We start from the raw sequence: 12,807 nt of genomic DNA on the forward strand, positions 1-12,807 counted from the left end.
CTGGAGAAGCCCAGCTCACCACTCAAAAAGTGATGCTCCATTCTGGGGGAGCAGGCAGTGTCCCATTCAGCTCGTGTCCAGTGCAGGATACCCCTGTAATGTGTCCCAGACAGGTCCATTCTAGAGGATGTATGTTCTCAAGGACCTTTCTTATTTCTTGGACATACCTGATCACTCACATAAAAGCATATTTGCTAAAATGTCTTTTCATCTCTTGCCAGGATGTCTGGTGTTTAAGTACTCTGCTCTCTAACAGAAGAGGTGCAGATCTAGCATGCACAGATGATATATATGATTTTGAATCTAAGTAATGAATTAATTACACACAGAAATGTTCTTTGTTTTCTCTATATTGTTTTTTCAATTGTATGTAGTTTAAGGTGTTTTTTGACATTTTTTCCTAATGTTCAGCATAGCCCTTCTGTTAATCCAGCTTGGTATTTTATGAGCAGCCATGTGGCTGAGCATGAATGAGAAGTCCAAAGCAGGGAGAAGAGCAGGACTGTGGTCCCAGAGCTGTCACTGGTGGGTGACAGAGTGACCCATGGGCCAGTCCCTTAATGCTGGTGTAACCTTATCATTTGTATCTGTGAGACAGCTGTAATAATTCTTGTCTCATATATCTGTTTAAAAGTCTGCAGAAAGCTTTACAGGTTCTGTAGCAAGGTTTGCATAGAAAGTATATTAGTATTTTCATTGTTTCCTGTAACTTTTTTATTCTATTCCATTTTTTTTTCTGTGCTGTTTCTTCTCCTTGTGAGTTTTTGCCATGTTTGTTCTCTAAAGGCTCTCTGTAAGCACTGCTAAAAGTCAGCATTCTCTCCCTTCCCTCACCTGATTTTTTTGGCTTGCTGGTGTTCATTGTGCAACACTTCCTGACCCAGTTTGAAAAGCTCCAAAGAAGCCTGAACTTTTCACATGCACAAAAAGTTGACAGTAATACTCCACTTTGTCAGTACCTTCTTGGTGTCAAAATCTGCCACACAGGAACATGAGGGGTTTTGTCTTTGCTTTCTCAGATAGATGAGTGAGTTTACAGGCTCACAGGCCAGTGTAAAGCTGGGTTCAAAGAGATTACAGCTGGAATAGTCAGAGGTGCAGGGTTGGGCACACCAGCACCTTCCTGGCTCACCTGTGTAACCCAGGGTGTGCCCTCTCAAAGGAGGCACCAGGCACCTTCTTCACCATCAGAAACATCAGCTTCTGCTTGACTTTGGCCTTAACACAAGCCTTCCCTCCTGAAACCAGGACTCTGATAAAGTATCTTGTACTGCCAAGGTCTTCCCAACCTCATGTGAGAAACAGGAGTTGCACAGGTACCATTTGGAAAGATGCTGTGCAGGGTTCCTTTGGCAGCTCTTGGAACCTTCCGGGGCATTACTTGATTGAGGTCCACTGCAGAAAAATCTGGTTGTTGGCATTTTGTGAACCTCAGATTCAGCAGAGCTTTGGTTTTAAAGAAATGCTCAGTTCTCCTTCACTAAGGAGTAAGTAGCTAACATAGGAAAGGAGTGATTTTGAGCTTCTCTATGAGTGTCCAGATACACACAGGCTCTTTCAGTAGACATAAGCAGAGGAAATGTTCCTTCTTCACCTTCCTTTACAGAAATGATTAAAAATGAGGAATGTAAAAATTACCAGACCATTAAAAAACATGTGGTTTTAAATCACTACCAGTGGTAAACAAAGCACACATAAAGTCTTTGCTTCAAATCAGATACAAATCTTTTCCTTGGTACAGGGTGGTGAGTTTCATTCTTTCAACACAAGAAAGGCAGGATGGTTACCAGTTCCCTCTAAATAGAAAACTGTTGTTCAAACAGTGGTGGAATACACTGGACTGACAAAGAGCCAGAAGCTTCAGTCAATCCATTGTGACCTGCATTTGAAACCAATTATACACACATACACACACACCCCAATTATATATGGCTATGAAATTGCATGAAATTGGTTTCATATGGGCCTTTAGATTCACTAGTCTTGCACCCATATTGAGATAATAAGGATTTCTTTTTAGGAGCTGGTTTTTAATACTCGAGGCTTTTCTCCAAGTGCATTGCTGTGTGTGTATTTCTTGGAGAAACTGATGTTTGTGTAAGTAGGCCTGTGCTAGTCCTCCTTGTGCAACAGAGGACAACCAAACACTCCCAGAGCAGAAGGGGGCTTTAGACAAGGCTGACTGATCAGTTCTGTAGAACAGGAGTTCATATCTCCTGCACTTCAAGAAAGCCAGAGCAGGGCTCAAGCTCTCTGCCTCTGGCTGCCTGGTATTTGAATTGTGTTTAAAAAAAACAACATTCATCTTTGAAATTGTAATGATGGCTGGCTGGTTTCAACCCTGGTATTCGGTCCTGCTAGTGAGGCTCCCTCTGTAGCTGAAGCAAAATCATGTCTTTGTTCCCCACATCCTCTGGAAGAGGCTCATCTGCCCAGGATTCTGCCCTGTGCAGAGAAGCTCCTGGAATGCTGAGTTTGTGGAGTCCCTCCAGTGTTCTTAGCACAGGCTGCCAGGACCCCTTCTTTCAGCGCATTTCTTTGGTTAAACGAGCTCCTGACAGCTTTAGTGAGGTTATTGGTTAAGTAGGAATTATTTGTGCAAATCTGAAGGGGAAACAATTATTGTTGGGAGAAAGTAGCATTTGCAGATTTGTCTTTTTTTCAAACAGGCAGCTGCTTGCTCCATTTAATGAGCTTAAAATACCTTATTTGATAAGGCATTGCTCCTATTTCAGTAGATGACAAAAGCCAGCACAATTCATCTGTCTAGTGCTGCTCAGATCATGGAATAATAAGTATAATTAAGTTTAAAGCCACAGCATGAACATTACAGTAGTACTTCTGTGGCATTTGTTAATACTGTGGTAACTCAGATTCCATGGACCCCATCCTCCATGCGATGGAGATCTTCCAATCAGTTCTGACTCAAGCCAGAGAAAGTGAGAGCCAAATGAAGTCCAACATGTAAATCAAAACAGGACCAGTACTCTCATCTGCCTATGGTGAAAACATAAACATTTTTCTCAGTTCCTTTGTTAATAGTGAGGGAATTTTGGAGTAATAACACCGGAGACATCACAAGTGGTTCCATAGGAAATAGCCTGCTGTTGGAAGCAGGTTTCACCTTCCTCTAGCAATAAGCAGGGATGAAATATATGTTGCCAGCAGCTGTATGATACGGCTTTTGCTTGTCATCCACAGTTTTCTGAGAAGTAAAATCCTGCTACAGCTTGTCAGCAGGAATAGTCATGCTTGCCTTGAATGCCACATTCACCTGGAGACAAGGGACTTTTTATGCAGTTTTTACTCTGAGAATCATCACCTTGTTCTTTCAGATGTTTAACTCTAGATGCTCTTGAAAGTAGTTGTTATATGAAAAGTGCTGATTTAATGCTTCCTGTTGTCTTTCTCTTTGAATAGCCAGTGTCCTGCTGATTACATATGAGGCTGAAAGTTAGGCCTTGAATTCCAGGTTTAGACATCCCTGTGAGTGCTTTAGATATTCACAAATCATAAGCAGTTCTTGCTTCTGCAGTTGCACTGTACCATTGTAATTTAAGTTTTCTAGATAAAGATTTCTAGATAAAGATTTGGTTACCTTTTACAAGGTATTTATATTTTAGGAATTTTTTCCTGAGCCAGCATTTCCAGCAGTGCTATCTTACAGCCTGTTGGTTCTCTCAGCACAGTGTGTTGCAACAGCCTCTCTTTTCCTGCTGAACCAGGTGCTGTTATTCCATGACCAGAATTATGGAATTCATTATGAATACACCATCCCTGTAAACTATACTGCTGAAAACAGAAGCGAGCCAGAAAAGCAACAGGATTCCTTGTACATCTGGACGCACAGCGGATGGGAAGGATGCAGTGTGCAGTGTGGAGGAGGTAGGGACACCGGGAAGCTTGGTAGGAATCCCTGTGTGATGTTTGCAGGCTCCAGCCACAGGAGAGGTAGAAATTGGCCATGAAAATGAACTTGGCCATAATTAATTCAATGAAAGCTCATTCTCACCAGCTCTCCCAGCTCTGATCCCCATCCCCACAGTTGATTTCCAGCCAGCCTTTTGGCAGGGACACTGCTCTGTCACCGAAGGCTGGAGCTGCACCTGGATTCCTGGTGCATGGATGGCTCCAGGCGCTGTGTGCAGCCCCATGCCTCCAGCTCCCATCACATTCCTGGAGCAGCACTTCCACAGGACCAGGCACGCTCAGGGAAAGGCACTTCCCTCCTCAGGGATGGAGCGGGGCAGTGCTGCTGTGACAGCTCCTGGAGATTTGCATCGGGTGCTCCCGTGCCGGGTGGATGTGCTGGGAGTCCAGGAGCACGCGGCACAGCTCCCTTCCCAGAAGATCCCTGGATGTGCCCAGATGGATCTGCTGGAGCCCTGGGGGGAGCTGATGCTGTGAAACCAGAGATGGGTTTGTCAGACACTGTCCATTGCATTTTTAGTGCTGGAAGAAGTAGATTGTTCCCTGAGGAAAACAGATCATTTCCAAGCGTTCTGGGCAGTCTGTCTTCACCAGCAGACTCAGCTATTTATGATGTGACATGACAGAAGGAAAGAGCTCATCTTCACATTTACAGGCTCACTGCCCTCTGTGTACTGAAATTACTGATTTTTTTCTGTAAATAGGACTCATTTTAGAATAGACACTTCTACTTGTGCATTAAAATAATAATTTTTAACCCACTAAACCCTCAGATGAGTGAAAAGGAAATTTATTTGTGGCTCTTCTGATTTTTGTTGTAAGCCTGCAGACAAATTTGAATCAAATCATGTCTGCCAGCATGGTTCCCAACAGTAGCAGCTTGATAATTGGACTTTTATTTTAGCTGTCCAGTGCTTTTGCCACTTATCAAAGCTGAGAAGGGCCTTTCTCCTTTCCATACACAAGTTTGCATATTTTTTATTAACAGAATGGGAGTTATTTTTTATTATCAGTTGCAGATGGTGAATAAACTCAATCTGACGCAGACTCAGGGTTAGAAAGCAAACCTGAGAAACCAAAGTAATTAGCAGTAAAGCAAAGTGACACAGTGCAGGAGTGACACTTTCCTTGTCACATCTGGTCACTATCGTGCTCCCTGTGGCACAGCTTTCCTGATGCCACTCAGTAGAAGGCTGAACCCTGAGGGCCACACTGGATGAAACTCCTGATGCACAATTTATGTGAGAAATGCTGTCTCCTCCTGAGATGCCTCCTGCCACAAGGATTTTAAAGCAATATGACTGGAGGAGCAGAAGATGAGAAATAACTTATTTTTGTAGCTTTATTTTCTCCTTCTGAAATATTAACAAGCCCAGCTGATGACTCTTGAACCTCGGTCACTCCTTTTCGTCTTGACTCCCTGCCTGGGGAGCAGCAGGAGGCAGCTGTCCTATCATTATCAGTCACATTATCAGGGGCTAGGAGGTCGTGTGACTTCAGCACATCTGCCCGAGGTGATGACAGGGCACAGCTACCTGTGGAGGAGGAACCAGAAATGAAAACAAATTGTTTTAAAGCTTGTTTCCACTTTAAACACTAGAAGGAGAAAGCCCAACTTGCTGCTCCTGTGAAACACTCAATTGCGTGATTACTGGGGAAAGATTTGTAGCTTTTCTGAAAAAAACCAACCCAAAACATGCCAGTAAAAAGATCAGGTAGAAGTGGAGAATAAAATTTCTTGCAGAGGTGGTAGAGTACATCTGGTAGAGGGAGCAGAGAGCCCTAAGCTTTTGAGTTTTGGTTGATGAGTGGACTTGGTTTTGTTCATTTCTTTTTGGTTTGGCTTTCAGGTGAGCGGAAAACCATCGTGTCCTGCACTCGGATCGTTAACAAGACCATGACACTGGTGAATGACAGTGACTGCCAGCGAGTGACCCGCCCCGAGCCCCAGGTCAGGAAATGTAACACACACCCCTGCCAGTCACGGTAAGGAGTTAAAAAACACTAAAAAACAAAATCCTTTCCCTTCAGAAACTGCCCCTTTCCGAAGCCTCCATCTGGTGAACACAGTGAAAACGTCTCAAAGTATTGGGACACATTGTTAGCCACAGTAAGCAGCTGTAATATTCATTTCCTTTTGTTGAGCAGGTCAGATTTTCATTACCTCAGACAAAGCCCATTTAATTTGTGGTCAGTAAGGCCAGATTACATGCCTTCATGCATTGTTTGGGGATGGTTTTCTTTTCCCCTTGGTTGCCTCCTGGGAGGCAGAACAATTTTACAATATAAAGTTAGACAGGAGTACAGTGACTGCATATCTAACCTTTCTTTTTTTGAATCAGCACAGAATGGGGTCTGATTAACTGTCAAACAGTACTACAAAAACCTGAAGTCAAGAAATTAAATTATGATGAAACACATTTTAGAAGCTTTCCTCAGTTAGGGTGCTTTTCTCCTCATTAGTTATTAGAGATCTCTAAAAATAATAATTTATTTTTTTTTTCATTTGGCAAGCATTTTAGCTGAATTAATTTTGATCTGTATTATATTAAAAAAGATATTTCTGGCCAAAATGACAAAAGACAGGAAGGTAACTTAATTTGTTCAGTTTGTTTTCTAACAAAAAAAGTTCACTCTTGTCCTGCAGTGATGTTTAGAATTGGAGAGTAGTGTAGAAACTCCAATTTTGATGGTAGTTAGAATAACACCAGAATCAGGGGTTTAGTCCATGCACTTCAGAGGTGGACTCAGTGATCCTTGTGGGTTCCTTTCAACTAAGAATATTCTGTAGTAAAATCAACTTCGGATAAAGCTGAACAATACCTAAAAAAAAATCTTCAAATAAACCTGCTGGCTTCTGCATCTCGGATAATCAGACAAACTGGAGAAATGCACCTACAGAGCTAATCCTGCTGGCAGAAACAATGGGGGAAAAACAAACAGCACACTTCCTTCTAATTAGACCTGCACTCTGATTAAAGTTCCCTGGAGCAGGGAAATGAAGTGTCAGATCATCCATCAATAAGGCTGCTTCAGGTTTCGTTTTCTGTCTGCACTGCCTGTTGTTGCTGCTGTACAACTTGCAGTACTGAAAGGTATAATGAGATACCCTGGTGTGTAAGCAGAGCCAAAATCCCCATGGCTTCAAAGAAACAACTGTCATTTCCATGAGGAAGTCCAGTGAGGCTGGGATTTCGGTCATGTCACTTTCTCAGAAAGAAACAAGAAACATCTGCTTGTGTTGCTGTCCTGGCAGAAGTATTTCTCCCAGACCTTTTGGAACGCTGTTGGGAGTAGACTGGAGTGAGCCCAGGCAGGTATAGGAGGGGTTCCAGGTGGTAGAGATGAAGAAAAGCAACTTTAAAAGTTCTGAAAGACATGGGCAGCTTCTGCCTCTACCAGCTGAGAGCAAGGATGGGAGGTCCTGGCCATGAGGTCTGTCAGAGCCCTGAGACCCACGGTGTGCTCTGAGGGATCTCCATGACCCTGAGCCCCTGGGGAAGTCTCTTTGGTGCCCTCCCACCATGGCATTGCTGCCTATCCAGGGCAGTCACAGCGGGTGAGGCTAAATCACACAAAACCTCTTGAGAAAGGATTACTCTGCTCCTGTATCTAGGCTGTGTTCCTTTGGGGAATTAGGTCCAGCCCTTAATGCTATTCCAAGGTCTCTCTTCTCCTGTGTTCTTCTGTGTGGAGCCACCAGGCAGTTTATGGGCACAGCTTAGCACAGTTCTGCCCAGCTGCAATGAGCTCTGGCACAGGAACACTCATTGGTCCGTTTATTTCAGAGTAACGACAGCAGACACTGAATGTGCTTAGAACCTGGAAAGGCCACAGAATCCTTGCTGATGATCTGATAGACCACACTCCCCCACTCCCTCCGTGTAGACTACACTTTCACACTTAACATGCTTTTAACTGGAAACATTTTCAGAAGCACATTCTCTGTGCCTCTGTAGAATTTAAATTTCCACTTGCGTTTGCCCACCCAGACATTAGAAATGCATGCTTAGCATATTCTCTGACCAAGAACATCTTAAAGAAACCATTCTCTTTCACCATGTCAATGCTTTTTTTATGAGCCCTGAATTTGTTTTAGGGTTTCAAGTAAAATTATTGTAGCATCTTGTTACAATAAGGTCCTTTCCCGTTTCCACTCAGACCTAAGCCCTTCACCTGAGTTCAGAAGAAGGAACAATGCTCTCCTTTCTCTAGTAAACCTTCTCTGTTTTGTGCATTTTTAATTGCATTTACACTTTTCACTCAAAATTTAGGAGAATCACCTTTCAGAGTATTTATCTCTAGAGAGGGGTCTTTTGGCCAGCGCAGGACTGGGTCAGAGGACACTCAGTCTCTGTTTCACTTTTGGATGGGCTGTGTGACTTGAATTCACTATCCCACAGTGTCCCTTTGTTTCTTCTCTCAATCCATGTATAAGCTAGATTGCAAACTCCTTGGGATGGGGTGAGATCATATTGTTTAAGTGCAGGAAGAGGCTGTTGAGATTGTAATAAAAATAAAAAAAGCAGTTACCCACATTTATAAAGTGATCAGGAGGAAAAAAGGGTATGTTATTAATAACAGTGTCTTTCTTCCAGCACGATCCCAAAGTGCTTTGTAAATTATATATTCCTTTGAACTTCAGCCACCTCTCAAGAGAGCCAAATAATGTAGGGCAGGGGACAGTACTTTCATGAGGCCAAGGAGAAGATTGGAATTCTCCAACTGCAACCCAGCATCTGAGAAAAACAAAGCAGGATTTAAAACTTGATTGGGTACATTGACATGTTTTAAAATTAAACGTCAGAGAAGAGAATTTTCTTAAGGGTTTTGTTGAAACTGGCAAAAATAAAAGAATCTTTCATTCTTTATTATTGTTACTCTTTCACCTTTTAAAAAAATGCCTCTTTTTCTTCCTATTTTATTTTTTATGTTCCTTGACCCTCTTTTTCCATTAAATTCTTTACAGCTTCCTTTCCTGTCCCAACTGCACCCTATTAGCACCTCTTTATTCTAATCCTTTGCCTAGCTCTTTAGATATTTTTTACAAAAGCCCGCTGTAACCAGATGGAATCTGGATTCCTGCATGCGGTGCGTATGGGTCGCTTCCAGCACGCGGAGCACCAACCCAAATACTCCGGCACAGCCAGCCCTGGGGCTGGCACCAGACTCAGAAATCACAGATCGCATCAGCTGTTTTCACTGAAAACACAGCTCTGCCAGTGGCCACACACTTCTACATGCATGGTTGGGTCTGTGGCTATGAAACTGCTCCCCTCCAACGCAGGAAAAGCACCAAAACCACATGAAATTCCCCAACTGTTGGACTTGTAATGGACTGTGTGCAAACGCTGGTAGTTTTTCTCCTCTTTGCTGTAAGAGATTTTAGGAGAGGTTGAGTCCTTTCAGGGGCCTGCTGAATATTTGGTATTCTTACATGGATGCTGAACAGCAGCATAAATGCCAGAAATCCCTGGCTGCATCTACAGAAAACCACGGGAGACCCTGAGCCCTTAGTTTCACTGTTTAGGACTTTAAAGTATCTCCTGAGCCCAAGGGTTAGTTTTCTGCTACTACCAGAAACATGTCTTAGACTCCTTCCTATAAGCTGAGCTTTATCCACAGGCTCCTTCCCTCACTGGAAGGTTCTCCTTTGACCTTGCTCTTCATGTGGGTCAGAACCTTTTATTTCTAGCCTGTTACTCATTGTCATTTTTCAGCCTTTTTTTTTTTGTGCATCAGCTCACACAGTATTTTCCCTCCCTTCCTCTCTGCCTTAGGCTATTTGCCACAGGATGCAACAAACCATTGTATCTCCTCTTTCCATCATTTTTCTGGGCTAAATCCATTACTTTAACTTCTTATTGCTTTTTTTCATGACTGCATCATATTTGTGGCTTAGAGTAATTCGAGATGTTTTCCTCCTTATTTATTTCATTGTATGAACCCTACTTTAACACAGAAATGCTTGTTACTGGTCCCTGAGCACTCAGCCTTGCACTGTGTGCTGTTTATTTCCATCCTAGCTTTGTTATTGCAGTACTCAAGGTTATTCAGTTTTTCCTGTATGACATCCTAATCCTCTGAGGCATTGACACTGCTTCTAGGCTTTGTATTGTCAGCATTTTTACCCACTTTTTCAGCAGTTTTCTTCTTTTTGTGCCAAGGTCATTAATGAGCATACTAAATTAGATCAAATGCAAGACAGACCTTTCAGGAAGCCCACTAGAAACTGATCTAAATTCCCTTCATACCTGATACTCCTTTGCAGCACTGAAGGTGCTGATGGGCGGCCAGCTCACACTTCTCTATGAATTACACAATTATATCCATGTTTCCCAGCATGCCACCAGTAAGCATTTCCCATGCAGCAAAAGGAGTTCTTCACCAAACAGATTAAATCTACCACATTTCCTTTGTCTGGAAAACCAGTTATTTTAGTCAGAGAAATGCAGCCAATGAGTTTTGCCTGGAGGAAGCCTATCTTGCTTCCTTTTACCACTGTGTCCTTGATTATTGTTGCCCTCCAAATCAGCTCTAAAAGCTGGCACGCTGCTGGGGTCAGCTCTGTGGTTACATGGATCATTTCCTTTCTTTCTTCTCTTTCCCTTTCACTTTCCATCCATGGGCTGGAATCCAGCACCAGGTTCTCCAAGGGCTCACACACCACAACAGTGCCCACTGGGGAAAAATTAAGCCAGTTCTAAGAGTCAGTCAAGGCCCCAGCTGGCTCAGCACCTCAAAAACGTGACCAAAGGCTGGGGAGTGCCAAAATAATGGTGCCTCAGTGTGTGATGGTTGATAGTGCCCATTGCTTTGATTCCTGGTGTGATTTAGGCTCAGGGTGTATATCCATGTGCTGACTGAGAATCAACCTTGCCTTCTAGACTCTGCCATATCCCTGTGACAGTGCTCTGTTTTAACAGCCCAGGAATACAGAAACCAGAATAATACAGGAATCAGTCTGTCCCCCTGATTCCGGGCTGTTTGCACCCTATTTCTGTGTGTTCTCACCACAAGTAGATGGGGAGGAAAACTATTTCAGATTTATTTTGTGAAGTGGTAGTCTTGCAAATAGTAGAATTTGGGGGGAAAATATGCTGGAAAACTCTGAGACTGTCAGCAAATTACTCACAGTGCTGTATAGAAATTGCACTAAACTGGAGGGAATTGGGATTTTGTTAACTGAAGGGGCTGAGCTGGACATTCAATGGCTTCCAAATGGGTCAGTCCTTTCATTAATGCAGTCAGGCTCTTCTGGAAGCTGTACAAATGTTTATCATCCATAAGGTTCAATGCCAACAGGTTCAAACCCTTGTCTGTGCCTTGTGCACAGAAACATCCTTGGTGTGTGTTGGATTTGGTTACATGAAAAAAAAAAAGAAGGAACAGTCGTGGGGAGGGTTTCATTTTAGCCTGGAAATCTGGCATCAATAGTAATGTTAGCACCCTCTGATCCAAGGAGGCACCACGTAAGAGCTCATTTTGAAGTACTTCCCAAAGCTGGAGTTGGGATCTCCAGAATCAGTTTGAGCTTAATGAATTTGCCAGGACTGTGCTGGACCGGCTGGAGCAGGGAATGCTGCGCTCTGGTGGCAGCTCCTTGGGGACACTGCCTGCAGCAGGGTTACCAGGGGACTTGCAGAAGCAAAAGCCAAAATTCTGCAGACCAGAAAACCTGAAACACTCCTGGGCACCCTTGTGAGGAGGTGGCTGATGTCCTGCTGTGGGCACATCTGGGGCCCAGGTGAGTTGATGTGGATCCCCATCCACCAGAAGGAGACAAAATCTCCTGTGCTTCAGGTTGTAGGCAGGTCATTAAGTACCAATCAGTGGCTAATTAGCCACTGAAAGACAATTTGCTTGTGTCTTCCAGCAAATCCAGCAACTCAACTCAATGGACTAATTCTGGCAGAGAAGGTTGGGGAACAGGCAGGGTAGAATGAAAAGTGCTTATTGGCTACTGCTAAATGCATTTACATCAAACAATCCAAGATGACTTGCTAGAGCATGAGTTAATTTGGCATTATTTTCCACATGGAGTCATGAGACAGGTCCCTTAGCTTTGGTGTAAACACCCAGGCTGGTTTCCATCATGTTCTTTCCCAGTGCAGTGTTTGACTCACCAACCTTGTGGTTGACTATTGCCTTGCTTTAAAATGTTACTTGATCTGTGCTGCTTTGTTTTGAAGCTCTACAGGCCAAGTGCAGTTCTAACCCACAGAAAAGGATTAGCAGGATAATCTAGCAAAATATTTAATTGTGAAATCCACTCCTCCTGCTGCCTGCTGTAATGATCTTCACAGTTTGCATCATGTGGTGGGAGCTGAGAAGGCGGCACTGCCTTCCTGGAAAGACAGGGAATGGAGCTGGAAAGCAGTTGCCCCATTAAAGCTACACCTGCTGTGGAGGTGGGCAGGTAGGGGAAACTCACTGCAGAGGAGCTCTGAGAGTGTTGAAATTCTGTCCCTTGGTGCCAGCCAGCAGGACACCTCACACCAACCCCACACTGAGAGATCTGCTCATCTCAGGGAGGAGAGGGAATACAATGGCTTCCATTTAAAAAAAGAACTTCCCAGGGTGTATGTAAATTATAAAACATTGTTCCATAGCTGATTTTGTTGGTGAGAAATTGAAAAAAAAAAAACCACAAAAAAGCTGTCAAAATGATAATCACTAGAAAAAAAAAGAAACCTGTGTGAGTGAAAGTTGGCAAGTCTGTTAGCAGAATGACTACTGTACTGGAAAATTACTGAGCACTGTTTATAAAGGCAATCAGACAGGAATGTTAGTCTTGGAGTCCTACTTTCAACATCAGCAGCTGTATTATTCTACTAGATTCCTTGTACTTTTCTCAAAAAAATTTTAAAAAAAGCC

General features: G+C 43.2%; 1 protein-coding gene across 2 annotated transcripts in view; it reads left to right on the forward strand.

Annotated features, from left to right (window-relative positions):
* The window catches only part of ADAMTS17 (ADAM metallopeptidase with thrombospondin type 1 motif 17), a 154,695-nt gene that overhangs the window by 115,991 nt on the left and 25,897 nt on the right, over positions 1 to 12,807 (forward strand). For both annotated transcript variants that reach the window (XM_088063372.1, XM_088063373.1), the window contains 2 exons: positions 3,726 to 3,885; positions 5,781 to 5,916. In XM_088063372.1, the coding sequence (XP_087919498.1) occupies positions 3,726 to 3,885; positions 5,781 to 5,916 (296 nt within the window). The remainder of the gene's footprint in view (positions 1 to 3,725; positions 3,886 to 5,780; positions 5,917 to 12,807) is intronic.

Source organism: Pseudopodoces humilis, chromosome 16, assembly GCF_049639895.1.
Source record: "Pseudopodoces humilis isolate 2021_Gansu_Grassland_sample_001 chromosome 16, ASM4963989v1, whole genome shotgun sequence".
Lineage (NCBI taxonomy): Eukaryota > Metazoa > Chordata > Aves > Passeriformes > Paridae > Pseudopodoces > Pseudopodoces humilis.